The 26,746-nt window shown below is 34.9% G+C and overlaps 1 protein-coding gene and 2 long non-coding RNA genes across 3 annotated transcripts; 2 read left to right on the top strand and 1 right to left on the bottom strand.

The window, feature by feature from the left end:
• Positions 1 to 840: 840 nt before the first annotated feature.
• On the top strand, positions 841 to 1,696 carry LOC124455708 (putative nuclease HARBI1). Its single transcript, XM_047006349.1, has 2 exons — positions 841 to 1,147; positions 1,266 to 1,696. The coding sequence occupies exons 1-2, from the start codon at positions 841 to 843 to the stop codon at positions 1,694 to 1,696; spliced, it is 738 nt and encodes a 245-aa protein (XP_046862305.1).
• Positions 1,697 to 7,621: 5,925 nt separating this feature from the next.
• On the bottom strand, positions 7,622 to 8,846 carry LOC124459605. The gene is made up of 2 exons (XR_006953707.1): positions 8,761 to 8,846; positions 7,622 to 7,933 (listed from the first exon to the last, which is right to left on the bottom strand). It is a non-coding gene; the product is annotated as an uncharacterized LOC124459605 (long non-coding RNA).
• Positions 8,847 to 13,184: 4,338 nt separating this feature from the next.
• LOC124447846 lies at positions 13,185 to 16,595 on the top strand. The gene is made up of 3 exons (XR_006948860.1): positions 13,185 to 13,284; positions 13,416 to 13,500; positions 16,537 to 16,595. It is a non-coding gene; the product is annotated as an uncharacterized LOC124447846 (long non-coding RNA).
• Positions 16,596 to 26,746: the final 10,151 nt, after the last annotated feature.

A 26,746-nucleotide genomic window follows, 5' to 3' on the forward strand; every position in this document is an offset into this window, starting at 1 on the left:
AAAATGAAAAGCTACAATTCATCAAACAATTCACGAGTTTTTTCTAATTTATCACCAAATCTCATTTTAAGTTTGTACTAAAAATTGTATTTTTCTGTAAATTTGCACGGTCCACGAAAGCGCACTGATAATAATTGTTTTGGGTAAAAATATACTTACAAAACTGATCTTTCTTTAAGCCCCGTTCACACGGGAAAATTTTCTTTGACAAATGATATATGACAAATGCATAAGTTCATGTGAACGGCTATCAAATTTTTGGTTACATAGCACTGTCACTAGATTGCCTTCGATACATTTGGTTAGCAGAAAAGGAAAATACGTCGTTACTTTATCTTATCGAGATATTACGTCCTACAAATATCAACTTTTGACAATCGCAAGATGACTCGTTACAAGACTTTAAAGAAAAATAAACGTTTATGTATTAGTTTGGCTGTTTTTATTTTAATGAAGATAATACGTAAAGGTAAAAAAATGCGAAAACGTAGATGGTGGGTGCGACCATGGGCCACACAAGAACGAAGAGAATCACAAGGTATTGCATTCAATTTGATTCCAGAGTTAAGACGCACAGATATCGCAAGTTTTGGAAACTTTTTAAGGTGAGCACACTTTGTTTTTATTTAATACCGTAGACACCATTTTATTTTATCATTTGTGTATTTCTTTAGAATGGAACCGACATTGTTTGATGAATTGTATGATCAGGTCAATGTTTTTCTTTTGAAAAAGAATACCAACATGAGGGATGCTATTTCACCATTTGAGAAGCTATGTGTAACTCTGCGATTTCTTGCAACTGGAGCATCATATAAAGATCTTTCTTACTCATTCAGAATGTCAACTTCTACAATATCAACATTTGTTCCAATTGTGTGCAAAGTAATCTATAATGTTTTGAAAAAAGACTTCTTACAGCCCCCTACAACGCATGCACAGTGGAAACAATTAGCAGAAAAATTTTCGGATTTGTGGCAGTTTCCTCATGCAGTTGGTGCCATAGATGGAAAGCACATTAATATAAAAGCACCACCCAATACGGGTTCAGAATATTTTAATTACAAGAAGTACTCAAGTATTGTTTTGCTTGCTATTGCTGATGCAAAGGCAAGGTTTGTATCATTTGACCTTGGTGCACCAGGAAGTATGTCAGATGGTGGAATCTTTAAACATGGTTTCCTTGAATGTATATGCAAAAGCAATGTTTTCCAATGCCCTCGAAATTGGGAAAAGACCCAACAATGTCCCATATTTTCTTTTAGGTGACGAGGCTTTTGCATTAAATGTTAATTTAATGAAACCTTATCCTCATAGGTCGGCAATGGGGGATGAAAAGGTGTTTAATTATCGTTTATCGAGGGCTAGGCGAATTTTCGAGAATGCTTTTGGTATTCTCTGTGCCAGGTTTAGAGTTCTTTTAAAGACATTGCAATTAAATGTTGAAAACGTTATAGAAGTGGTTCGTGCATGCCTAGCCCTTCATAATTACCTTATATCAAGAAATGATACAAATTATGCTCCTGCTGGATATTTGGATGATGAAGATGAAAATTGTATTGTAATGCATGGTGCATGGAGAAAGGAAGTTGACAATACATGCACAATCACTGATTTATGCAGTCATCCAAGTGAACGGTCTTCTACATTGCAAGCTAGAGCTGTTCGTGATGACATGAAAGATTACTTTTTTTGAAGAAGGTGCTGTTCCATTTCAATGGAAGATGACTGAATGATTATGTTAAAGCTAGCTATTTACATTTAATTAAATTCAGTTTTTTAGAACCCATAAACACGCACGTTTGTGATCATATAATCAAGAAAATTTTTATTTTTGGAATTTTTTAATTCAAAAAATCATTTTGCTTGATGGATCATGGATGAAAAATGTATGGTTAGTGTTTCTTCACATATTACAAAATAAAAAACAACAGCCTAGAAACTAAACAATCACTATAGAAGAGATTAATTGTTAGAAGAAAAGTACATCACTTAAAAAACTGTAATATCAACATTCTTAATTAATTAAGTAAGAGGCAGTGTATTCAAAAATCAATTCTAAAGATGAAAATATTCAGTTGTTAAAATTTTTAAAAAATGAATCAATAACTGGGATGGTACTATCTGTACGTAGTGTAGAGTTATAAACTGTGCATCGAGCTTTTTCTGCAGCTTGGAAAATGGCAGACTGCACAGCAAACTTAGCTCGTCTTTGCCACTCTGGGCTGTTGATGGCTCTAAGGGAATTAGCAACATCCACCCCAAACACATCCCATTCATCCTGTTGATCGTCATTAACTTGGGACAACTTGGTAAGTGCACTTTCTGCAGTCTTCATCCATTCATTTTCTTCTGAGCTTCTTTTCTTTTTTGGATGCATACCAAATGATGTATCACTGCATGTGCTGCCAGTTTCAGAATTTCCATCCATTTCATCTTCAATGTTACTGCATGTTGGTCTATTTAATGCAACAACATCTTCAAGAAAGAAGCATTCATTGAAAAACTTCCATTTTGGGACATATATTTCAGCTGATCCACAACCAGTATGCTCACTTTTTTAATTTTTCTTATTTCTTCACGAAAGGTCGTTCGAAGTCCTTGAATCTTAGCTGTAGCAAAAATAAATACTTCACAACAATATTACAGACAACTTGCAGCAGTTTCTGTTTCCTGCTGAATATTGATACTAATTGAGAAATTCCCTGATAGTGACCAGACAATATTCATCAACCCAATTACTGAAGGGCACTGTGCATCGTTTCAAAAATTAAAAGAAAATGTTTAAGAGCTATCAAAGTGTAACACAAATTTAAACAATTACATTTTGAATACTGTTACCTTTACAGCTGATAAATTCATTTCGGGAATTTCGGCGCTTAAAATGGTAACTATTTCTTGATATTCTCTCTTCTTTATATTTCTATCTCGGTACGATGTCAGCTTAGAGTTCCACAAACTCTCTCTTGTCTTAAGGGCATCGAGAAGTAAAGAAATACTGCTGTCAGTCCAAGAAATCACATGTTTCGTTGTCCTCGCTCCTTGCGTCGTCGCCATGTTGTTTGATAAAATTTGACACATTTGATGTGATGGTCGTCCAGACGGACAAATTTGATTATTGACAAATTTTATACGACAAAAAAAAGCTAACAACCCAGCTTTTGAACAAATTCATTTGTCATAAAAAATTTGTAACAAATTGTTCATTCACACGGACAAAATTTATTTGTCACATATCATTTGTCAAAGAAAATTTCCCCGTGTGAACGGGGCTTTAAAGTTTTATATGCTTTCTTTTGTTATATGAAGTTTGCAGGTATCTTGCGAATAATAGTTTCTACTTTGGAACAAACACTTTAGTTTTGGCACATTTACAGACAAACAAAACAAATAACTTGTTTTATGTTTTCATAATTTGTTTTCTTTACAAAAATGTAAATGTCAAAAAGTTGTGTCTAATTGATGTTAAGTCTCATTTGTGAAAGATTTGTTTGCAAAATTGAGGCAAAAAAGAATTTGTGTTTTGTTTTGGAGCTTCGTAGTTTGTAAAAGTTATCAATTCGATTCTGCCTATTGGCTGTATGTTTAGAATGCGTGGAGGGACTGGGAACTACTGGCATCAAATTTTCGACGAACCATTGTACTAAAACACATCTGAAATGATAACTCCTGTAGAGTGTTTGCACCTACGTCACCACTACGTCACAAAATTTAACTGTCCGCCATTATGGGGGAGTGAAGAGTAGTGCAGTAATGCAATTTATTTTTATTATATCGACCGAGTTTTACTCAATTTATTGCGTCATTGCATGGTTTTAAACCATTCAAACGACAAGTTCTGAGCAAAAGGACCTTCCTTTGCTAAATGCACAAAATAATAAAGAAATACGACAAAGAAACGGAGATTTTGTAATCTGAACGTATGTTAAGTAAAGTGGCGACTTGCGAATGCGAACGATCATTGCCGAGACTTAAGCCTTAACGCACGATGTTCTCGAAAACAATTGTGTTTTAAGCGAAATTTACAATCCGGAATTGTTGCTTCTTTGTGCGGGAAAAGAAGAGGAGGTAATCATAAAATACAAACGAAACGGTTTCGAAATTTGCTAAAACGGTTAGCAAAGTATTTTGTTTTGTTTAGCTCAGTCAAGATGAACGAGAGATAAATGTGTATGATGAATGCAATGATTGATGAAATCTTGCTACAAATTATCACAGCCCAAAGAGCCTGGGCTTAATGTGCTAAGAGCAGTTTGCTTCGCGAGTGAAGTTGGAAAAATAAGAAGTTCTATTGTACTTTTGAGTTGAGAAACTTTTGCTAAATAATATATGGCTCATGCTGACAGAAAGAAAAAGTTCAACACGGTTTTGTTGATGTAGATAAGACAAGAAATTTGTACCAACTCAGCACTCGTAATTACAGTCAAAATTTTTAAATGTTTTTTTTTTTGCTGAATTTTTCAGCTAAATTAGATGACGTTTATTGACGAACTAGGATTCAGTGTACCCATGGCTCAAAAGTTAACGATGTAAACACAGTGAACTATAATAACAACTGGAATGATAACTTCGCGCCTTCTTTGAAGCCAGCATGATGCCAGCTTACACGTAGCTCCAGTCCCTTTCGTAAAAAATATGGTATTTTTATATTTATAAAATTTCAAAAGTATATCTTGCGTTTCCTTTTCAAAATAATATTATATTTAACAATATTAGTGAAACTGGCTGAATTTCAAAAAAAATTGGCCAAAACTTGTTAAAGCAAAAATGTTAAAGCAAAGACAAAAATTACCAAAAGTCGCGATTATTTGCTGCTTTTTCTGCGTTATTGAACGTTTCAGGCATACCTAAACGTTCAATCCACCAAAATATTATAGCTTCATGTTAAATACACGATCTTACCAAGTTTCGTAAAAATTGAGCAATTTGCCAAGTAGAAAAATGTGTTCTTAAGAGCATTTCTAATACCATGAAAATATATACACCTGCAAATATATATACAGCTCAGTGTCACAAAGTATGCAAGATCCTCCCTAAAGGATTCTTGAAAAACTTATTTATCGATTTAAATATGTAAAAATCAAGTGTCTTTTTCAAATACATAACACCCTATTCTTGTGTTGTCCGTGTAAAGCATACAAAGAGAGAAAAGGAAATGAACACATTGCATATAACGGGCCGATAAACTTGGTGTAACGAATTGTTGAAAACAATCGTCCACGATTCTTGCCGATTATGCTTCTCCTCCAAATATCTTGCTGAGTCGTACGCTAATTCTGGTAGATACAATTTTAAAGCACACAATGTGTCAAAAAAACGAAAACAAATAATTTTTCACTGTTTTCAACTGCCAACAAGCCAAAACTAACGTCGGTCGCCAAGAAAACACGCATTATATGAGGGGGGAGTTTGGATTCAAACAATCATGAGAAAAACTATAGGAGTTATCGTTCCAGTTGTTATTATAGTTCACTGTGTAAACATAAACAAAAGCGCGCAATGCATCGTGGTTGACACACATTCTTTAATCGCGAGTTAAACTAAAATCGTTATTGAAAGATTTGGATCATCCGCTCAAAATACGCAATAAATAGATTAAAACTGTTTTGAAATTCAAATTAAATTATATTGAATTTTTAATCGAACAAATTCCTTGTTTTGGAAGAATTTTTTTGGTATGGCTGAGAACAGTGTAACCTTTAGATACGCTACTGGTTCTAATATTAAAGAGGCCAACAAAATTTGTTTGGCCAACATCTTGCAGGCTCATTTTATTGAGTATTACATAAATAAATTTTTCTTACATCAGGGAGGAGACATCACAAAGCCTGTTCATGGATATTGCTTTCCATTGGATAGCTAAGGTTTGAGAAATCTTTTAAATGGGAAGAGTCTATGTCAGTTCTAAAATTTCAAAGCTTTATTTTCGTAAAAACAATATCATTTGATATAGTCATCTTAGTGACCTTACTTGCCCCATCTAACTTGGTACCAGTGGCGTAGCCAGGATTTTCTATCAGGTAGGGGCAATTAAAAGGCAAAGGGGCCACGACTGGTGCTTAAATCAGAGTTGCGCCCAGAGTCGTAAATAGAACGTCAATTGGGGGTGGGGTGGGGTGGTGCATATTCATATATTTTGTTGTGCCCTACAGATTTTTTTGGAAGTGAATTGAATTTCATATGAAATCAGTAGAGCACAACTGAATATATGAATACTCACCCACTCAATTAACGTCCTAGTTACGCCTCTGGTTGCGCCGATTAAATATTATTAAATTTTTTACTGCCCCAAGAAAAAAACGAAAATAACAAAATCTATTTTCGTTATATCATATTATACAACTAAATGAAAATAATGTCAAATAGATGCAAAACAAGGTTGTCGTAAGCCTTAGAGTTTAATAACTCTACATTATTTCCAAGCGCTGCGCTAATTAAGGTTACTCAGATGCGGCGCTTGACGGGGAGAGACGCTAAAAAACTTTTTTGGATTCTGAGTGCGGCGCTAAACAGAAGGCGAGACTTAGGTGGGAGCGGGGCTAAAGCAAGCATTTACTTTATTTTAATTTGATGGCAAGTTTGTCTCTTATTCACCAGAGTAAGACAAGATGTTTTATGATGTACAAAACAAAAATATGTGTAGATTAACAAGCGAACCTCATTGCTTCTCATCCATATTCAACATCGCACTACTTGTGTCAGCCATTTTGAAATTACAAAGTCAATAAATTTTGGGTGATGCAGTTAATTCATGCAAAAAACTTACAAAAATAAATTGATAAAACTTTCATATAATTGAAAATAAAATAAACCACGAATTACTTCTTGGAAATTTATTTCCTACAGAACTGTTTCGTATGGCAGTTGTTTTCAATTATACCGCTCTGTCGTTGCATTGAGAACTCTATCCGTGAGATTTTGTTTGCGATAGTTTCTATCACAAAATCCCATTATAAACTTTTCATATATGTTGATGCAAAATAAAAGTCCCAACGATTTACATTTTAATATCCACAACAATATAATGCATTTGTTTATTGGAGATAACGGTGTGTGAGAAAGTCTGAAAGACTTGATATTAAAGTCAAATTACAACACTATAGATAGAATCGATGAATATCGGGCAACTTGACAATGATTTAATCGTTTATTAAATATAAAAATTGCTTTAACACAATAAATATTAACAAAAAGAGCTATTTTAAACAAAAATTCAAAAGTGCTTCTATATCAATACAACATTCGTAGAGTCGATGAGAATTAATTAGCTTTCAACAATCTGCTTCATTAGGTTGACATTGGAAACGTAGTTTCACGTACTTGAGAGAACTAGATTCACAATTACACCTCGTAGAGTCAGAAAAAGGAGAAGTACGACCTATAATGTAAAATGCGTTGAGCCCAACTACCATACTTTACCAATATTTAACAATTAGTGAATTAGACTGAGTCAAGAATTATTCAGACCGTCGTCAATGCTATCTGCCAAAGTGAGCCTGGAGCTGATAAAATTAAGCGAATAATTCTTGAGAATTATCTTTAGGCTCTTACTCTTACCTGACCACAATTATGTTAGAGTTGTGGGAACGCGGTGTTTTCCGAGTCAAAATACAACTGACCATACTTTAAGTAACATCATATTGAAACATTACATTGATTACACGCACTTTAACCTTTTTATAAAATGTTTCTTATTATATACGTCGCTTTAGACATCGTGAATCTTTTTTCTTAACAGTGAGCAGTTCTAGGAAAACAAAAATCCGCTGCAGGAGATCGACCAATAAGGTAACAGTGGTTTTACAGTACGTTTAGCAGGGAGTTAAACTCGTCTACCTCTTCTTCTTCGACCTGGCACAGCAATCAAAAAGTTCACATGAGCAAGAACCAAACATAGTACTGCCAAGATTTCAAGCCATTCATCTTTATTGATCTACAATCAAAAGAGGAAAAGACATCAAAAAGCAGTCACAAAGTATCTTAAACACGAATTTATCTAGAAAATAAGTTATGTTGCAACGAAGTTGACAATAAACGAGACGAAAAATGTTCATATTCATTAAATTTTTACGACATGAATTGTTAGTAACAAATTCATGCATTCATGCATTCACAACAATGTTGCTCAAATATACAATACTTAAAATTGCAAAAGGACGAATGTATAAAAATAAAGTGATAATGAGCCACGTGGACTACTAGAGTGAGATCATTTCAGTGGTACTGACAAGATTAAAGTATCTTACTTTAATTCACCTAGATTATCACTTTTAAAAATATTCTTGCTTTGCAATGGGAAACGTCAGAGAACTTTGGAAACTGACCAAAAAGGACGTTTCCTTTCATACTATAATTACCGTTTATAAAATCAGAATAACACAACGCCTGCGTTGATTGGTCTATAGCTGAGTTTCCTTTAGCTTGTCCAAGATATATTGACGCAAAAAATTCATTTAAAGATGTTTTGTCTGACCTTTTTTTTAAATCTTCTTCAAAGTACCAATTTTGACCATGTTAATTACTTGGCGCAAGTGAGCAAACTAATTAACATATATGCTTAATAGAGACAATGAGACAATTTAGCGATTTGTTTCTCAAGCTGAGAGTCAAACACGATAATATTTTGGTTTTAATACAGAAACTTGTGACAGAGGCGAAAAAGTTATTTATTGACGATGAAGAATTATTTTATTATGTCGATGTTGTTCGTAAGGAAACACCCTCTCATCAATGATAAAAAATATAAAATTACTCTCTTACTATATCAATGCCCTTATCATCCTCTTCACTATCATCGCTTTGATTAATTTGAATTTTGAAAATAATTTTCCATTTCATTGTTGCTGTCCAAATATAATGTAATAAGAAAAGCCACATAGATATTATGGCATTCAAGATTTTATGTCAACAAATCAAAATGATGATGCAGTTTGCTGGGCATTTTGGTTTCCTCTATTAATGTCAAGGTTGTTATAAAAACATTCTCCAGTTCCGACAACTGATCAGTGATATTGTCATCCAAGACGTATTGCCATCAAAGACTTCTTTTTCATAAATTAACATGATCTGTATGCAAAACGCAAGCCCTGATTGGTTAATACCCGTATTTGGAAAAAGCTATCAAAAACCGGAAATTTAGATTGCTGTCGCGAGCATTTTGAATAAGTCTGAGAATGACGACGATATGTTTGCCCGATTGATTTAGATTGCATTTCTTACAGTTGAAGTGTGAATTTAAATCATCACTGGTAATTTTGATACACCTTTTACAGTCACTAAACCTTGATGTGATTTTACGTTGTGATGTTTTTGACATCTTTGATTTCTAAACTTTATAGCTTCAGTCACTCTGGAGAATTTAGCAACAATATTTGGAGAAATTTTTGAAAATTACCTGCCCCTCCAATACACTTCTGTAAAAAATCTCGTGGAAACTAACAACACAAAGTCTCGTATGTTTAAAGAATATAAAGTATCACAATCCGCGACAATAGTCCCTAAGTAATCAAGCATACTTCCCGTTTTCAAACCTGTACTTTAATGAAATTTTACATTTTTCGACAACTCAAACTTTCATGTTTCCATACAAAAAGAGCACAACTCTGCAATCTTGTTGTTTTTATAAAGCCCTTGGTAAGTAACGACATGAGCTTCGTACGTCCTCACTTTGTAGGTCTTACTCTATTGCATAGAGTAAACTTTTGTATAGAAAAAAAATACATGGTCGTTTTACACATGGATCAAATTTTCGTTTTAGATGTTCATGTACGCTCAGATAATGTCTACCGGATGATTGAAAGAACAATTTTAAAGTCAATTACTTACGAAATGGAAAAATTACGGACTTAAGTAAACATGTCATGAAAACGACCGGCCCGTAATAGCTAAAACAAAACATATATTATACTAATATAGCAACAATCAAAGTGCTATAATATGGGGAATAATTATGAAGAGCCATGCAGTACAATCTTGTGCCCAAGCTTTTTAGTTTAATTGACGCTCCTATCGCACTGAAGCTAAGAGGCAGGAACTTCAAAGTAAAGAGAGAGAACCCAGTGGAAAATTACGGTAATTACACGAGCAAGAATCTCGAATGAAAAGAACTTAAGCTCGTATGAGGCAAAAGATATTTATTTTCGTAAAATGCACATTACAGCACTCACTTAAAGGTGTGTTTTGCTGGCAATTTTTTCTGCTAAACGGTGGTTGACGTGAAGTGATCTTGCACAGCACAAATTTATCAATATTTTATAAGCTACAGAATTTACTATCCTAGTGGTAGTCAATATTAAGCATTAAGCAATTTTGACTCAAAAGAAATTAGGTATTTTCTTTATTGTAATGTTCTTCATTTGCTTAAGAGTCCTAATAATAATTGGGCCTACCACATAAGTGCTCAGACTCATGCAAACTTCTCAGTCTAAGAGTATTTAGTTTATTCGTCTGGCAAAGTTTACTTGAATGAGTGTCATTTGTGTTTAAAATTATCAATTTCCTCACCAATGTCAGTCGTGTGTACACGTAATTGCGACAAGTGCTTTCAGTTATGAATGATACATTAGGTGATTTTTTTTTGTCATTGCATTATGGTGGACTAGGAAACCAAAAAGGCTTTGTCATAGAGGCTATAATCATTTCATAATGATTATAAACTAATATGCAAATTCACGCTGCAATGACACACGATATATAAGCTGTGCGGAAGGTGCCAGTCTCCCAATACTGAAAAGCTTTCCTTTACTGCCAGTTTACATTTATGTGAAGAGCTTGTAGGATACTGCCCATGATTTAGAACCCAATCCTCCAGATGTCTAATTACCGTCTTGAAAGGTGGCATAAAGCAAAACTCAAAATAATAATTAAGCTACTTAAGGCTTAAAAATCCAATCTTAGAGGCCAGGCAAGCTCCATATTGGGGGGGGGCAATTATTTATATATTCGTATGTTTTAATCTTGTTAATTCATAACCACAATTGATTTTAATGGTAGTTACTAGAAAGAACATGCATACATGAATATTTGCCCTCCTCCCCAATTATCAAGCTATAGACCTGAGAAAGACTGTTGTCGTTGCTGTTGAATGACATTTTGACAACCTTAGCGATAATCATCTTCAGAGTCAAATGAGGAGTAAACGACAGGTTAGCCGTATGTGTTATCTGGTTCTTACGTCTTTGTGCTGTGTGTACAGGAGATGTTTTGGCGTCAATCGTGTATTGTAATCGTGGATTAGTGTAAACTGTAAAGTGTAATGCGTTTGTTGCATTGTGAATAAGTCGTTTGTAAGGTGCCAGTAATTGCTGTGATCTGTTTAGAGGTTTTTGTTCGAAGTTGGTATACCAACTTTCTAACGTAAGTCGTCGTCTATAGTTAGTGCTGTAAGTAATGCATTTTGTCGAGTCCCAGTTAATGTTGTGGTTTGCATTCGGTGACGTTCGGCAATGAGATTGGTTTTGTCTTGTTTCTTTATAACTCGTTTGTGTTCAGTAAGTCTTCCCCGATATAGGAGGCGTGGCAGTCGGAGCAGTTTATTTTGTAAACTGGACCTTGTCGTCTTCTTCCATTCTCTAAAGTTTTCTGGCGAATAATGATTGAATGTAGACCTGAACTTTTTATTGAGCACGAAATGACGAACGAATATGTTAAAATTTACATAGTTTCAATTCACCGTTGGTACTTTGTATTTACCAATTCAACTAGAAGTATATTCGCTTTTGTGTCTTTGGATCAGGCAGGTCATACTTAACTCCATTGAACTCAACCTTAATTAACCATTTGGGAGGGGTAAAGTGGGCCTTTGTATCACCATTCTATCTTTTTGCGTATTTCAATTTCACGATCTACATCTATAAACGTGTAACGATACTTCAGGGTTCAAACCATTTACTTTAATAGGAAATAACATTACAAAAAATGTCGTTTCCCGTTTATATTTCTCTGTCAAAAGTACTTTACGTATGTTCTTTGTTGATTTGTTTGATTTTTTTCATCGAATTTGCGAAAACTGAAACGCGATGAAAGAACAAGTACACTTAATGACGTAAAAGGAAAGATCGCGAGTCGTGTTTTGCAATAATTACCGTTACTATTAATAAATGCAAAAATAACTAATTCTAACACATAAGACCAGCACAGCAGTTAGTTGTAAAAGAAATGAAACTTAAAACAGAAGAATGTCGAATAGTCGCGAAGCAAAAGAGGAGTGAAATAAAATAAAATCATGAACAAGCCCTGCTACATTCATCATATCTTATTGAAAGCAATTGTTGCATATCATTAACCGCCGCCATAGTTGTTGTTTGGGATGAAAACCCGCATGTAATTCCCCCTTTTTCTAATATTCTAGCTAAAATTTATTTGCACTAGGCTAACGATATTATGTAATAACCTAATATTCTACAACAGAATTAGCGCGGACGCTTTTCCCTAGGACTTAGCGGTCTGTCATTTGTGATTTAATAGAGAGCAAGAACAGAAATAGCAGGAGACCAATAAAATGCATAAATATGTGAAAAAAAATATTATAATTGTGAGCAGTAACAGTTACTTTGAATCTTTTTATTAAGAACTGCCACAAAATAATCTGTTATTATATTTAGTCCATTAGTACACACACACACGCAGCAAAAACATTTCTTTGTGATGTTAAATGAGAAAATATTTAAGTATGAAAATTCGTTTTTACCGGATTTAGATTCAGCCCTCTGAAGTGATACTTGCAAAACACCCAAAAGGGCCATGATGAGATGCAAATATTTTCTACCCATGCCAATCATTAGAAGTGACATGTTTTTTTAATGCTTGCCTTGTAATCTTTTTGATAACTCACATCATATTTTTTTCTTGAAATCTTAAGGAAACTCCATGGTTTTGTTGAATTTGAAATACACAAAATGTTAGAGTGATGATACAAAGGCCCACTTTACCCTTCCCAAATGGTTAATTAAGGTTGAGTTCAATAGAGTTAAGTATGACCTGTCTGATCCAAAGGAACAAATCGAATATAATTCTAATTGAATTGGCACACATACAAAGTAGCTACGGTGAATTAAAACTATGTAAATTTATAACATATTCGTTCATCGTGTAGTACTCAATAAAAAGGCCAAGTCTTAATTCGATCTTCATTCGTCAGCAAACTGTAGAGAAGGAAAGAAGACAGGCTCAGGCGATTCACTATGAAGATTACTTATTTTGTTTTTGCTCTTGGTTTGCTTTGTACCGTTGCTTATGCAGCCACAATTAACGACGAAGGAAAGCTCAATGAAGGGATTTTGAACGGTATTATGAACTTTTTCCAACATATTTATTTAGAAGACTTGAAGCTCATTTGTTCCATGCTTTATCCATCATAAAACGATTCTTTTCACCAGCTTATAATTAAGATTGAAAACAAGGGTTGTTTCGTTTAGAATTTGACGAGGAAACTTCGCCAGAGGAAAGCATAGGGAAGGAACTACAAGAAAATGATGATGAAAATCACCAGTTGGACGATGAGTGAGTAAGCTTTGTCTACCATAGTTTGAATTGGTACTAAGGTGTCTTCTTGTGTTGCGAAGAGACCTGTTATAAGAAAGCTTCGTTTTGTAAATTCTTAAGGGCACACTCTTCAAAATGAACACCATAACAGAATCTTAAAATTGCTTGCGAAAAAGAACAACCTTATTTACTTGATAGAAAATGTAAACTTACAAAAAATATCTACACATGAAACCACCATGCAGGGAGAAGCTACAATTGTCGAAGATAAACTTATTAAGCTCATCTTTTGAGTTCTCGCTATTTATTAATAAACGCACAGTAAATAACTTACTAATCTGAAGGGAAAACCTGCTTTAAAATATTACCAACTTTCTAGGTGCAGACTGCTCAATCAGAGCTGTCGTGAACCTTTCTGTAATTGCCAAGTGCCACTACTTAGATTTCATATTACTTGACTGTACGTGGGTGATCCGATCATAGAAAGTGAGAAACTTTATTTTCAATATTTCTCACAGTTGTAACGACTTTTGACAGTTGTAATTGTCATTTCGAGTGAAAAGTTTTCTCAACAAAATTTTCTAAAAATATTGCCAATAGCTTGTCTTTTGAAAGTAATTTTCTGGCTTTTATGAGATGCCGATGGTTTCAATCAACCAATCGATCAACAATGCTAGCATTGATTCATATATATACGGCACTAAATTCTATTTCTATTTTTTGACCAATGTGTAGGCGGCGTTGTTTTGTTGTGATTTTATCAAGTAATATATCGTTTCGGACAATAATCACCCTAATTTAAATAATGAAAACCTTGAATGCAAATCGCTTATTGTTAGTGATAGGAAGTATTTCAATATATTTCTGCTATCACATATTTAAACACGTATCATGTGTCAATATTCTTTATCATTTTGACGTTAAGTAAGAGCACTCGAATATTTTGTGAAACAATCTAACAACAAGAAATAAATTACGTTTCTCCCTTTCATTAAATTCACCAGCCGAGTACTGTGCCCAGAATGACCAAACAACAGACTATGCAAATAAATACTGAAGTGGACCAAATACAAGCACAGTACATTGTATTAAGTACAAGTGTCTCGTGTTGTTTGCCCAAAATAATGTTATTGAACGCCTGCAAAGGCTTCCTGTTCCTGTAGCGAGTAATTTACATTATATCTATATTACATTGATCATACATTCCCAATATCGTTTGTGCAAGAATTTGCAGCCAGAAGTAGAAAGCTATAATAAGATGCGCCGCCATATTGAACAGTCACTCGCGTAAAAATAATCTATAGTAAAGAAACAAGATAGCAAGCAGTTTTGGAGCGCATTTACTTAAACACCCTAAAAATTCTTTCAGCGTGAAGCTAGAAGCATTTTCTTGCGATACTATCAGTCAAATTGTGTCACGAAAATTTTAGAATAAATCCTTTCCAAATAGTACAAGTGCTTCCTACACAATCTTGTAAAATCTAATACGTAGCAGTTTTGTCAATGCATCATAAGAGACGCTTCTCGCAATTTTTCCGAGCAGAAGTTGATATAATTTGTATGTCAAACTCGTGAATTGGGACTGTTCAATATGGCCACTTTCTGGCTTCCAAATTGAATTAGTGATACGCAATGGTAATATACATGTCAATGGTAATTTACGTTCGACCACTAAAGAGAAACGAATGCTTCAAATATTACAACTTACATATACAATGGCGTAACTAGGGTAAGTCGAAATAAATTACTGCAGCACATTATGGAATATATTCACATTTCTAAGCCTTTTACAGACAGTTTCATTGGTAAAGTTACATCCTTTAGAAGCTCAAAACAATAGTGTTTCTCAGAAAGCAATTTAAATTTTAAATTGAGCAGCTACAACTATAATTGATTTTGAGAAACGCTGGATGCTCGAATGATGTTACGCCACTGAGCAAGTTTTGATGCTTTTCACGTCAGCCATGTCGGAGGTCTGATACAAAGAATATTTTTCAGTAATAAATACAAAAAGATTGGCCGCATGCCTGGGATTAGAATTTAATGTTTGATAAATCCGAAAAGATTAGGTGCAAATCAAAAATTTCATTGTATTTACTGCTTAGACATGCATAATACGTCAATGTTTATAATGATTAGGACTTTAAGTATTATAAACCACACCGGCTATGATTAGGATCATACGCGCAAACCACACGATTAAATTTATTAAATTACTTAAAGTAAATTGTTTAATAGCTATTTGCGACACCCAGCTCGGACAGAACGATGACATAAATGGATTCAGTTTAGAAAAGTTTTAGATCAATTATCTACATCACTTATACATATCTCGTGGTTACAAATGTAAGGCCTACAACATGAAAATTTCAATGAAAACGGGAGGAATATAATTAGAGCGATCTGAAGTTTTATTGCTTGCTGAGCCCAATCAAACGATCCGACTGATTTCAGAGCGGTATGAATTGAAAACTAAAATGAATGTCAACTCAAATTAATTAACATTTAGACCGGTTTATAATGAGACGAGGCATGAGCAGCACAAAGTACAAAAGCCAATATGGGAGAAAGCGTAAAAGAGCCTGCTAAAGAGGAGTTACGCAGATGAGGATTTTTTTAATTTCGTGGTGGTTCCAGGTAATCATTCAAACAATTCCGATTTTCAGCCTGGTTTAACATCGCTCCAATTTCATGTAAACAGCGCTAGGGCCTAACTTACGAATAAAAAGACATATCAATGAACTGATTTTAAAGTCCACAGTCATTTCAAGGGTTCTGTTCGATTAAAATATAACTTAGCGAAACTTTCATTTTACTACCTGTTTGATGAATTTACATCCGTAAACTTTATCAGGGCAAAAAAGTGCTACAAAAACTATTGTTAATATTATGTAGCAGTTTGCTCCATTAGCAAATAAACAAAAAGTTGACGGACGTCTAGCCACGTATACACAGTGTTCGCCCACATCAAAAATCATTAAAAATACTTTGCAGTACGTTACACTAATTAGTTAAGACGCAAAATTGACGGGCATTAAACATTGTTTTATGTAGAGACGTTGAGGAAGCTGCTCCAGATCTAGAAAAACGCTCACCTTATGGTTACCGTCGCCGTCGTTACTCCAGCCGTCGCCGTCGTTATTCCGGCCGTCGACGTCGTTACTCCGGTCGTCGCCGTCGTTATTCTGGTCGTCGCCGTCGTTATTCCGGTCGTCGCCGTCGTTATTCCGATATAGAACACGACTACCGTGGATAGAGAAACCCTGAATAAGAAACATTTTTCATGTAGTTTGTCGTCTAAAATGTAACTTGCATTCTTTAATGTTTCATGTAGGAAAAATAATAAATGTTTGCAAATGCAATGATCAAAAAATGCATGTAACCGATGAATGACTGATGGATCACAACATTTGTGTAGATATATAGTGACCTATTGAGCACGTTAACATGTTTGAAAAATAAGGCAGCTATTAGTAATGCGTTATTTACAAAATATTTTTTTACATGGCTAAGTTTTAGGTTTTTCGTTTGCGTTTGGAATCTATGCTTAATTTACATTATGCCTTGTGTGTTTGCAGGAGTGGAAAAATTTGCATGTATAGTGATTTCATATGATTAAGCTCATAAGTACGATGCGCTAGTGTAAATATTAGGGAGCACAACAGCTTTTCTGACATAAATTTTTGAGTCATTTGAAATAGATGACTCTGTTGAAACACAGCATGAGTATACAACAAAACTGCCTTTAATTGCCCAATGTCCTTTTCGTTATCGAGACAATTACCTCTGTTCCAGGTTTTTTACGTGCATTGGGTGATACGACTTGTGGTGGATTATAAAATGTTTTCAAATTGGTAATAATTATGTCGAGGATGGCATTCCCCCTGTAGGCTCCTTACAAGATAGTTGAGATTGAAACAATGGCACAGATGAAAAAGTCATCTATTAAAATATTCAACAAACAAATTCTAGCACTAGGGTATTTAGCAAGTGCCAAATCTGATTTAAAAGATAAATGCTCTATCATGATATTATTCTCGTTTGTGGTTGGATGGTATATAACAAGACAAAAAATGCCACTGGGGAGTTCCGCCACAAACTCATGTATTCGACTTGAAGGTTATAAAGTGTTTAAAATGGTATATCTGACTTTTTATAAATGCACAAATTCCTCTACATTTCATGGTTGCCTGTCTCGTCAAATTAATGAAAATCCATCAATTTCCAAGACCCAGTCATCAATTTGGTCAGACGACCAAGTTTCCGTGACAAATATACAGGAAATCTGATTAGATTTCAGAGCGACAGATAAATCTTCTATATCTCAGGAAGAAATGATCTTACACTGGATAAAATTATAATTGGAAGCTTTCTCCTCTGTTTTTTTTGCTTTTAGTTGGTTTAATTTTCAACAAATGATGTGGGTTATGGCGGAAGTCTATAAAGTCCGTTTGTGATTCAAGTTGTATCAAATACTAGGGAAGGAAGGAAGTCTGGTCGGAGTCTGGTAACGGTTTCTTTATAAATGTTTGTTTTTTGATGTTGCAATGGTATTAGCGGAACCTGGTTATGTGGTAAACTGTATCCAAATGCTCTAACAATTTCCATGAGCTCTGGGGGGAACAAAGACGATACGGCATTAGGTTATTTTGACCAGATAGATAGATAGATAGATAGATAGATAGATAGATAGATGGATTTAACGTATAATAATTCAATAATTGCAGTTTCGTCGACTGAATTACTATTGAATATACAAGTCTTTTTCACACCACGTCATTTAAATACAATAATTGTAAATAAATTTAGTTTAAAATATCTATAAATCATTTTATTTGCACAGTATGGAACAAAAGAATTGCCAAATCTAATTGTATGCATTATGGGAAGGTTATATTTTCTAGTTGATCTGAGGTTATTACCAACGTTTATAAGACCATCTTTTGGGACAACCTCAAAAACAGACGTATCATCTGCAAATTTCCTCAGTTTGTTATTCGGAGATTTTGTGATCGCTAATTCATTTATTATAGCTATAGGAATAATCATGGACTAAGTTTTGTTCCCTGTGGAATGCCATAGGGAACTTTTCGATCACTTGAGTACACAGAGTTCATTTTACTCTTTGAGATCGAACACCAAGAAAGTCGGCTATCAAATTTAGAACCGTCGTTATCATTTCGTATTTAGTGAGTTTATCAACAAGTACGTTGTGGTCGACTAAGTCAAAAGCTTTACGAAACTACTCCAACTGTTATCCCGTCCATAGAGTGCAGCTAGCCAAGTACGCGACAGTGAAATAAGTGAAAGGGTCGTGTTTCACACAGGAATAAACGCAAATTGCGCTGGGTCTAACTTCCTTAGTAGGTTTAATTTCAATTCATATTCTATAATGATGTTTTCTGCAATTTTTGACAACGTAGAAGTTAGGGATATTGGTCTCTGATCCTTATTAAAGTCAGTGATGTTTTTGGTTTTGGAATAGGTGGCACGTCCGCTATTTTCCATATATTTGGCATTGCATTCACGGAAAGATGTATTAAATATATCCGTTATTGGCGGTGCCAGAATGTGGAGTAGGTCTTTAGGAGCGAATTGGGTAAATCATCAGATCCGTTATGTTTAGATACGCTAATTGTGCGTAATAAACTCTCCAGAGGTATTTCTGAAACAAAAATTGGCACGTCGTTGTTTTTTGGTAACTTGAACTCATCTAATAAAGGAGGAAAATCTTTCATCACACTAACAAAGGCCTCATTAATCATATCCCACAAACCTTCATCACTTTCATCTGCGTCAAATGTAATCATAGATCTAAGTTCTAACCGTGTTGTTTGCTGACCACTCAGTTGTTTAATCTCTCGCTACCAGTTCTTATGCTTAGAATCTTGAAAGTTACTGACTTTTTTTTGATAGTATACTTTACAAAAACGTTTTCTTTCTTTCTTTATTTATTTTGTAGCATATTAAACAAGAGATTTTTATCTGAAGCAATGATTTTTGCCTTTGTACAATAAGCTGTTTCAAATGTTTAGTCATCCACGGACGATCATTTACATTTACTTTGATTGATTTTTCTGACATTATCGTCTTCAAGCTATAATTTATTATGTCCGTGACAAACATGAATTTGTCATCTGAAGATTGATGAGATGACAAAATATTTTCCAATGTAATCTTTGAAAAGAAACTTCTGAGACTTGCAGTATTGCTTAGTCTTTTGTCCCTTGCTTTCACAGTTGTGTCATGATGTCGAAGTTTTACACGTTTAGCAGGACTCATAGTAATTGAAACATGGTCTGATAAACCAAAAGATGGACTGCTTTCTCCGGTCTTATAAAAAATTTTAAGATTTGTAAAAATTTGATCGAGAGTTTTTCTTCCTCGAGCAGGGAAACTTATCATAGGTTTTAGATTAAAAATTTTAGCTGTTAATTTAAAATCAAGTCGGTTCAAAATCAAGTTTAAAATCACCAGCCAAAACTATGCCGCTGTTTGGATAACGTACTTCAATTATTTCATATTTGAAGTGCTCCTGCATTACTGTATTATTTACACACCTGGTGGATGATAAAGTACTCCTACAATAATATTTGAATATTTTGGAGGCAAACGTTTTGTCGTAATATTATTCCCAGTATTTCATATTCGTCATGATCAATTGAAGACAAAATTTTGTTTTCATTGGCGTTCTTTACATAAATACACACACTGCTATGCTGTTAATTTTTACGATCAAGCCTAAATAGCTGGTAACTAGAAATAGCAATTGAATCATTTGTGATTGTATTCTTTCACCAAGCTTCAGTAGGTAGGGCCACTTGTATGTCTTATTGTACATGCTAAACGCTATTTCATCAATTTGTGGGGTCATAGACATCGTATTCGAGAGTAATGATGCTGGAACCAATTGAAAATGATCAACGAATTTCCCTTTAGGGTATTTTATACTTTTTGTTTATTTAATAAGTGGAACAGATATTAAATTTTGACAGTTTATACAATTAGGGTGCTTAATGATTTTGCAATTATTGATTCTCACTGTAATTGGCATTTTTTCTTGTAGTACATGGGAGCAGTGGCGTAGCCCGCCAGCAAGTTTGGTCCTGCTATGTTAATTTTTCTGTGTTCACTCACTGTAAAAACAATTTATTTCTAAAGAAATGAGTTATAATAATGTTCTAAAATTTACATAACAGGACCAAAACTTGCTGCTGGCTACGCCACTGGATGGGAGGGATTCCTTTTAGTTGTTGTTGGTTTAGCTTTTGTTTGGCTATTTGTCATAAAGTGCACGTACTGGAGATATTCATTCCAGGACTGTCCCCTATTGACAATCAGTAGGATTTTTGATTTCGTAAAAGGGTAAGTTGGAAGAATCAATGGCCGTTCAATTGGGTTTTATATAGTGATTTTGAAATTAAACGACACTTACTGTTAGTCGAAGTTTGATTATAATTCTATTAGTCATTAGTGAGGAGTGAAGAAGTTGTAGGAGAGGGAGCAGTGCGCATAAACTAACCTGTAGTAAGAGTACGAATATCCATACAATGGTAGGAGTAGAGGAGAGGGGACTGGGAGACATATGACTTGGCCTAGAACTCCTCCTCTCCTCACTAATGAGTAATAGAATTATAATCAAACTTCGACTTAAGGTTTCATTTCCAATTCTATTACATCATTAACTTTAGTCGTTACGTAGCTGTAAGATATATCTTTTGTATCAAAGTTTTTTTGAAACAAGAGGAGAAGTTGAAGCCGCCCTTGTACTATGACTTGTATAAATAGATGCATGTGTCAATATCAGCATCTGTGATAAAACGTTGAACCCATTGTGAAATAGTTTCAGTGTATATAAGTCAGTGTGGCTTTATAAATCTGATAAAAGTTGTTTATTGTCACCATGTAGTGGGGCCGTACGTTTTAAATATTTTAAAACATGAGTGATTACACATAATCTTCCATCGGAAGAGTACGCTAAAAATGTTAATGGTTGTCGGTGAGTATCAGGTCTCGAATGTGTGAGTTTTTCTTTTACAACAAAAGTACCTCTGGAGTCTTCAATTACTATAATAACTGACTATATGATCAATACATAATTTATTAATCGCTTGACAAGTTTTGCCCCTTAAGAGTAACAGGAGGAAAGCAAGTCTGTGAGACAGTTCTTTGAGGGAGAGTGATACTGGAGTTGCCAGAGGGTGGAGATAATTAAATGCAACGTTAACATCCCATGTCGAGCAATATTTTGGTATCGATGTCCGAGTTTCGTGTATACCTTTCATAAATCCTTTGACATATAGCCACTGTCTGCATGGCGTATTGTTACCCTCCCATGTGAGGATTGAAGATAAAGCACTTCTTGCCGTATTCATTGAACTATATGATAGTCCTGACTTATATAGTCCTGACTTATATAAGTTTGATAGAAAAGTGACAGCCATGGGCAAAGGGGGGGATACGATATAGCAATCATTTGTACGACAAAATTCAAACCATTTTTTAGCTGTTGACTGGTATTGCGTTCTTGCGCCATCACGCCATAAGTTTAGAATAATGTTTACTGTCTCCAAAGAAAACCTTTCTACTTGTAGTTTGCCCTGGGAACAAGATAAGAATGTTCAGTTTCTTTGTGTTATGAGTGTTTGAGATTGGGTTGAAAGGAAAGAATCAGTAAGTCGGTTTTCGGTGGTAGACGTCGAGGCGGTTTCTCTTATATTTGTACCAACAATGGGTACCAAGACCGAGTTGGCCAGTCCAGAAAAAATTAAAACTCCCCTGGCCTTTTCTTCTATTATCTTGTGGATGAATAGCATGTGAGTAAGGGTCTGGTCTATAAGAAATGTAGCGACCAAATTGACGATTTAAGCAAGATGCAAACAGATCAATGAGCAAACTCGCGTATGGTGAATTTTGAGTTTAAAGGAGCTCTAATTCGAGAAGTGATTTTGGAAAAATTTTCCGAACTGGATTGTATTTTCATAGTTGTCGAGTCTAACTCAAATCCCAAAAAAACAGTTTTATGTTGCAAGATAAAGGAAGATTTTTCTACGTGGATGAAAAAACATAAAGTTGAAAACAAGGGGAGAATCGAGTCTGAAAGAAGTAAAAAGGAAGTTGTTTTAAATAAAACACTTTTGAAACGTGTGATATATGTTATTATGTTTCTTGGAAGACAAGGTCTTTCCTTTAGGGGTCACTGTGAATCACTGACAAATTTCTATGTTAATACAGGAAAGTTTTTGGAAACGCTTAAATTATTGTCAGAGTACGATCAACCAATCAATGAGCATGTTGAGAAAGTTCGTGATCACCAAGTAAAGCAATCGACAAGGATGGTTGTAAAACCATCATGGTAAAACCATGATGAAAAAGGAATCAAAGGACGTGGCTCATGGCTAAGGTTTTTGAGCAACGATATTCAAAATAAGTTAATCAATATCATTGGTAAAGAAATATCTTCTGTAATTGTACAAAAAATACGCAACTGCAAAGCATGGGCATTGATTGCTCATACGACACCCGATATAACTCATACAGAACAATTGAGTATATGCGTAAGGCTTGTTAATGAAACTGGCGAGTGTTCTGAACACGTTTTGTCATGCCAAAAAGCAATTGGAACAACTGCACATGACCTATACACTGCTATTACAACAATATTACAATTGCATGGAGTTTCATTTGAAAAACTTGTTGCCCAAACTTATGACGGAGCATCCACTATGAGCGGATGTTATAATGGTTTGCAGGCAATTATAAAAGAGAAAATAGGAAACCACATCATCTTTGTTCACTGCTATGCGCATACGCTAAATCTCGTCTTATCCGATTCAGCTTGTGTTGCTATTGATGTCATTACTCTTTTTGACTCTCTCGAAAAACTGCACGTTCTCTTTAATAATTCTCATAAAGTACACGAATTGTTTCAATTGGTTCAAAAGAATGAAAACCTCAAACTTTTTTCGATTAAACGTCTTAATACAGTTCGATGGAATGCAAGAGAATTTTGTCTAAACGTATTTCTTTTGAGGTTCGAGTGCATCATGCGAGTGCTCCAAAAAGTAGCTGAGGAAATATCGTTCACTGAAAGTCAGCGAGCAACAGCAAATGGATTGCAAGCAGCTTTTCAGACAAAGCAATTTGTTGCGACTGCCTGTCTTTTCCAAGAAATTTTTGGAATTACTGGACCTTTAAGTCGATATCTACAGAGCGTAAATGCTGAGTTTGGAAAAGCAATGGATATGGTTGATAGCTCAATTTCTAGATTTCAAATCATACGTGACAAACCAGAAAAAATCATTGAAATGACCGATTCTTTTGCGTTAGATGTCGAGAATGGAGGTCTACACGACCTCGTCGTCGACGACCAATGGACGGAGAACAAGCCAGAGATGATTTGGGAGATTCACCAAAAGCACAATGGTGGTGTTACGTGCGTGGTCCCGAAAGAATAACTATTAATTTTGGTTCTATTTCCACACGCAACAAAGATAGTGTGAACCAGTTATATTTCTCAAACAATTTATTAATTAACGCGTAAATATAAAAAGTAGATAAGTGTCTTGATAATAATATCAATAAGTATGAGTAAAACGTATCTCCTCTGTCTGAGTACAACCGCGAGTCTTTATTCTTGAGCGTTCGTGAGTCCAACAATGACTCACAATAGTTTTCCAATAGATTAAAGCACAGAAGCCAAAAGATAGTTATGGCACAGAAGCCAAGATAGTTGTCTGGTAGATTGTAGCTTGTCAACCTACTTCGGTAGGCTATGCCTCCCAAGTTTGTCTTCTCGTAGCTTGTGCTCGTACGTTGTCCTCGTAGGTTGTACTCAGTGGTCTAAACTACTGATATATATATAATATCTAACGGGAAGTATTGTGGTTTTGTGACCTACATCCCATACGCAATACAGTATGTTACAGCAAGATATAGTTAACCACAATAACAACAAATGCGTTTGCGGTTCTAAAGTGTTTACGCATGTAAGCAAGCTTCTAGCGCATGCAAGCAAGCTTCTAGATAACGTTCTAATTAATTATATATGAAATTATAATATGATATAATAACGATATTACATGATAGTAGTTGCTATCATGTAACACCCTCCCTCTTGGAGAAAAAGAAAGCCCACAAGGGCTTTCTTTTAAAGTCGCAATGTAATAATGTCCTACGGTCGTGAAAGACAATCTGCAATGAGGTTGTCACGTCCCTTGATGTGACGGATTTCTATGTTGTACTACTACAGTATAAGACTCCAGCGTAAGAGTCGTTGATTCTTTTGACGTAATTTATGCTGAAATACCAATGGGTTGTGGTCGCTGTATACAATCAGGGGTGTGTTGGTGGATGAAGGATTTTTTAAATTTGAGCCAAAAAAAAGGCGGAGGCGTTTGCCACCTATGGCGGTCCAGGATCATGCTTCTCAGGAAAATTTTTATTTCTAGTGTCTCGGATATGCCATCTCCAGCATTTTAGAGCGAGTGCTAATCATATTTTTTACGCATCATTCGTGGGCAAAAATAACATTTTCGTAGCATTTTTTAGTGATATTTTGAACAATACTTACATAATGGCTTTTTCGCTCAGTGTCAGGGCTCATCAGCATGCCTAAAAAACACATATTGTTATTCTGGACATGGACAGTTTTATGTAAAAGGTTAATTGGCAATCTGGCATTATACTAACCTGGACACTTAAGCTTCAAAAAAGGCACCGAAATTGACTAAAAGTCACCTGATGTTCTTCGTAGATAAGTTTATTTTTTGAAAGAAACGATGATTTCAACAATAAACAAACTAGGCCATTTTTACAAAGTATCTCATAGGCTCATAATTGCCACCATTATACCCTTTTGACGCCTTAGGGCTCAGGCATTCTTGTTGAGTTTCAGTTGATGTTAATGGTAGAAGCATGTAAATCAATTCCTCCCTCCCCCAGTACCTCTGCCTTCATATTTTTGAAAGGTGTACATGGCATTATTCCATTGCACAAGTGGCTCAGTAACTAATTTAAAAATCCTTCCAGCTTTGGATGTATAATTTTCACCAAGCAAAACACAGCACATACACTATGCACCATCGTGTGAGGGCGAATGGCAGAGGCGTTGTGAGTGTTTTCATACAACAAATCAGCGACTCCGTTTTTTAAACTTCTCTATCAAGGAACCTATCACAAAACTTCCTCTATGTTTTGAACTTTACGAAATTTTACTCCACATTAGTCAAAAAGCCCGCAACCGCTAGTCAAAATATTTATTGAGCAACCAGAGAGCTTCTTATACGCCTTATATTAATCAAAATTGAGCAAACCACTGCTTTTTGACTATTTCTTTACGTGCGCAATGTGCAATATCTGATCGGCGCTTGAGTCAGCGACTGGAGCGTGAATCAATTGCACTCCTAATAAATACGTCATTGGAATTCAGGGGGCGGTTGCACGAAGCCTGGATAGCATTATCCATTGGATAGCGAAAATTTTCAAAATAGTAAAAGGGGTGTTTGTATTTTTCTTACGAAAAAAATTTGGTAATCTTCGAAACAATGTTTTATTTCAGGAATTGCACAGTTTTAGAGAATGTATATACATGAAGAAGTAAAAATTCACATGTGAGCTAATTTTGCTATTCTTATACGGCAATTTCAAACAAAAATAACACAGCACAAGTCGATATTCGTCAGTTGGAGTTCGGGCTGTGAATGTATTGTGCCCAAGTTACTACAACTATCTTTATTGATTAAAGCGACTTGAAGGCATGAGAATGTGTCCTACGGCAAGTCAATTGCTACTTTAATTTGCTGTTATTGAACTTTGAGTAAACCTTGCTTGTATACTGGCAGATTTTATGCATTAATTCTGGAAGTTCTATTGAATACAGGATAAGACAACAATTTAAATTTGCTGAGTTATAAAAACAGAACTCAAAATATCATTATATAATGCTATTGCTGTTTAAAAATCTATAATAATTTTAGCCAAGATGTTACTGATTTATTGTAAACTATTTTGCACAACCCTCAATCAACTGCTGTTTTGCAGAACAGAACTACATTATTCTATTTAGTAACTATGACTTTTATGATTAATTTTGCTTCGATACAGCAATAAGCAATGTCGTATGTCAGTCAAATTTTTGACGTAGTGGTGACGTGCGTGCAAACACTCTATAGATCTTTCGCTCTCTTGTTCCTCTTTATTATATCATGCCTATAGTTTTATGCCACTCTTTTACACGGTCGAAAATCATACCATAAGCACAATA

The sequence above is a fragment of the Xenia sp. Carnegie-2017 genome, unplaced genomic scaffold (assembly GCF_021976095.1).
Source record: "Xenia sp. Carnegie-2017 unplaced genomic scaffold, XeniaSp_v1 HiC_scaffold_13, whole genome shotgun sequence".
Classification (NCBI taxonomy): Eukaryota; Metazoa; Cnidaria; class Anthozoa; order Malacalcyonacea; family Xeniidae; genus Xenia; species Xenia sp. Carnegie-2017.